We start from the raw sequence: 477 nt of genomic DNA on the forward strand, positions 1-477 counted from the left end.
AGCATACTTTGTTAACCCCAAAGTATGATTATTTTAGTTAATTTTTTCTGTTTACTTTACATGTCTAGAATGTAATTGTTTAATTCCAGTTGGGCATGAAGGATCTGTTTGATGAAGGCAGGTGTGACCTCTCGGGCATTTCTGGCAACCGAGATCTTTATGTTTCTAATGTGATTCACAAAGCCTTTCTTGAAGTTAATGAAAAGGGAAGTGAGGCAGCGGCAGCAACAGGTTTGTCATAAGATAATTTTAGTTTTTTAACTTTAGTTAACTTCCTTCTGATCTTCAGTTCCTAGACATCAGTCATTCCAGTAACTAAATTTAGTTTGAACTTCCTTATGCAGTAAGAATACTTATATCCAACTGCAGTATGGCTAAAGAGATTTTAATATGTTGTAAATGAAATGCATGCTTTTAATGTTAAGCATCTACTCAGATCATAGTATATCATCACCAGTTGAACAGACCAAGTCAAAC

General features: G+C 34.4%; 1 protein-coding gene across 1 annotated transcript in view; it reads left to right on the top strand.

Annotated features, from left to right (window-relative positions):
* LOC119581825 (leukocyte elastase inhibitor-like) overlaps positions 1–477 on the top strand; it is a gene marked incomplete at its 5' end in the record, with an annotated part of 33,378 nt that overhangs the window by 6,792 nt on the left and 26,109 nt on the right. Inside the window, 1 exon segment of the mRNA XM_037929959.1 lies at positions 90–231. Within this exon segment, the coding sequence (XP_037785887.1) occupies positions 90–231 (142 nt within the window).

Source organism: Penaeus monodon, chromosome 15 (genome assembly GCF_015228065.2).
Source record: "Penaeus monodon isolate SGIC_2016 chromosome 15, NSTDA_Pmon_1, whole genome shotgun sequence".
NCBI lineage: Eukaryota > Metazoa > Arthropoda > Malacostraca > Decapoda > Penaeidae > Penaeus > Penaeus monodon.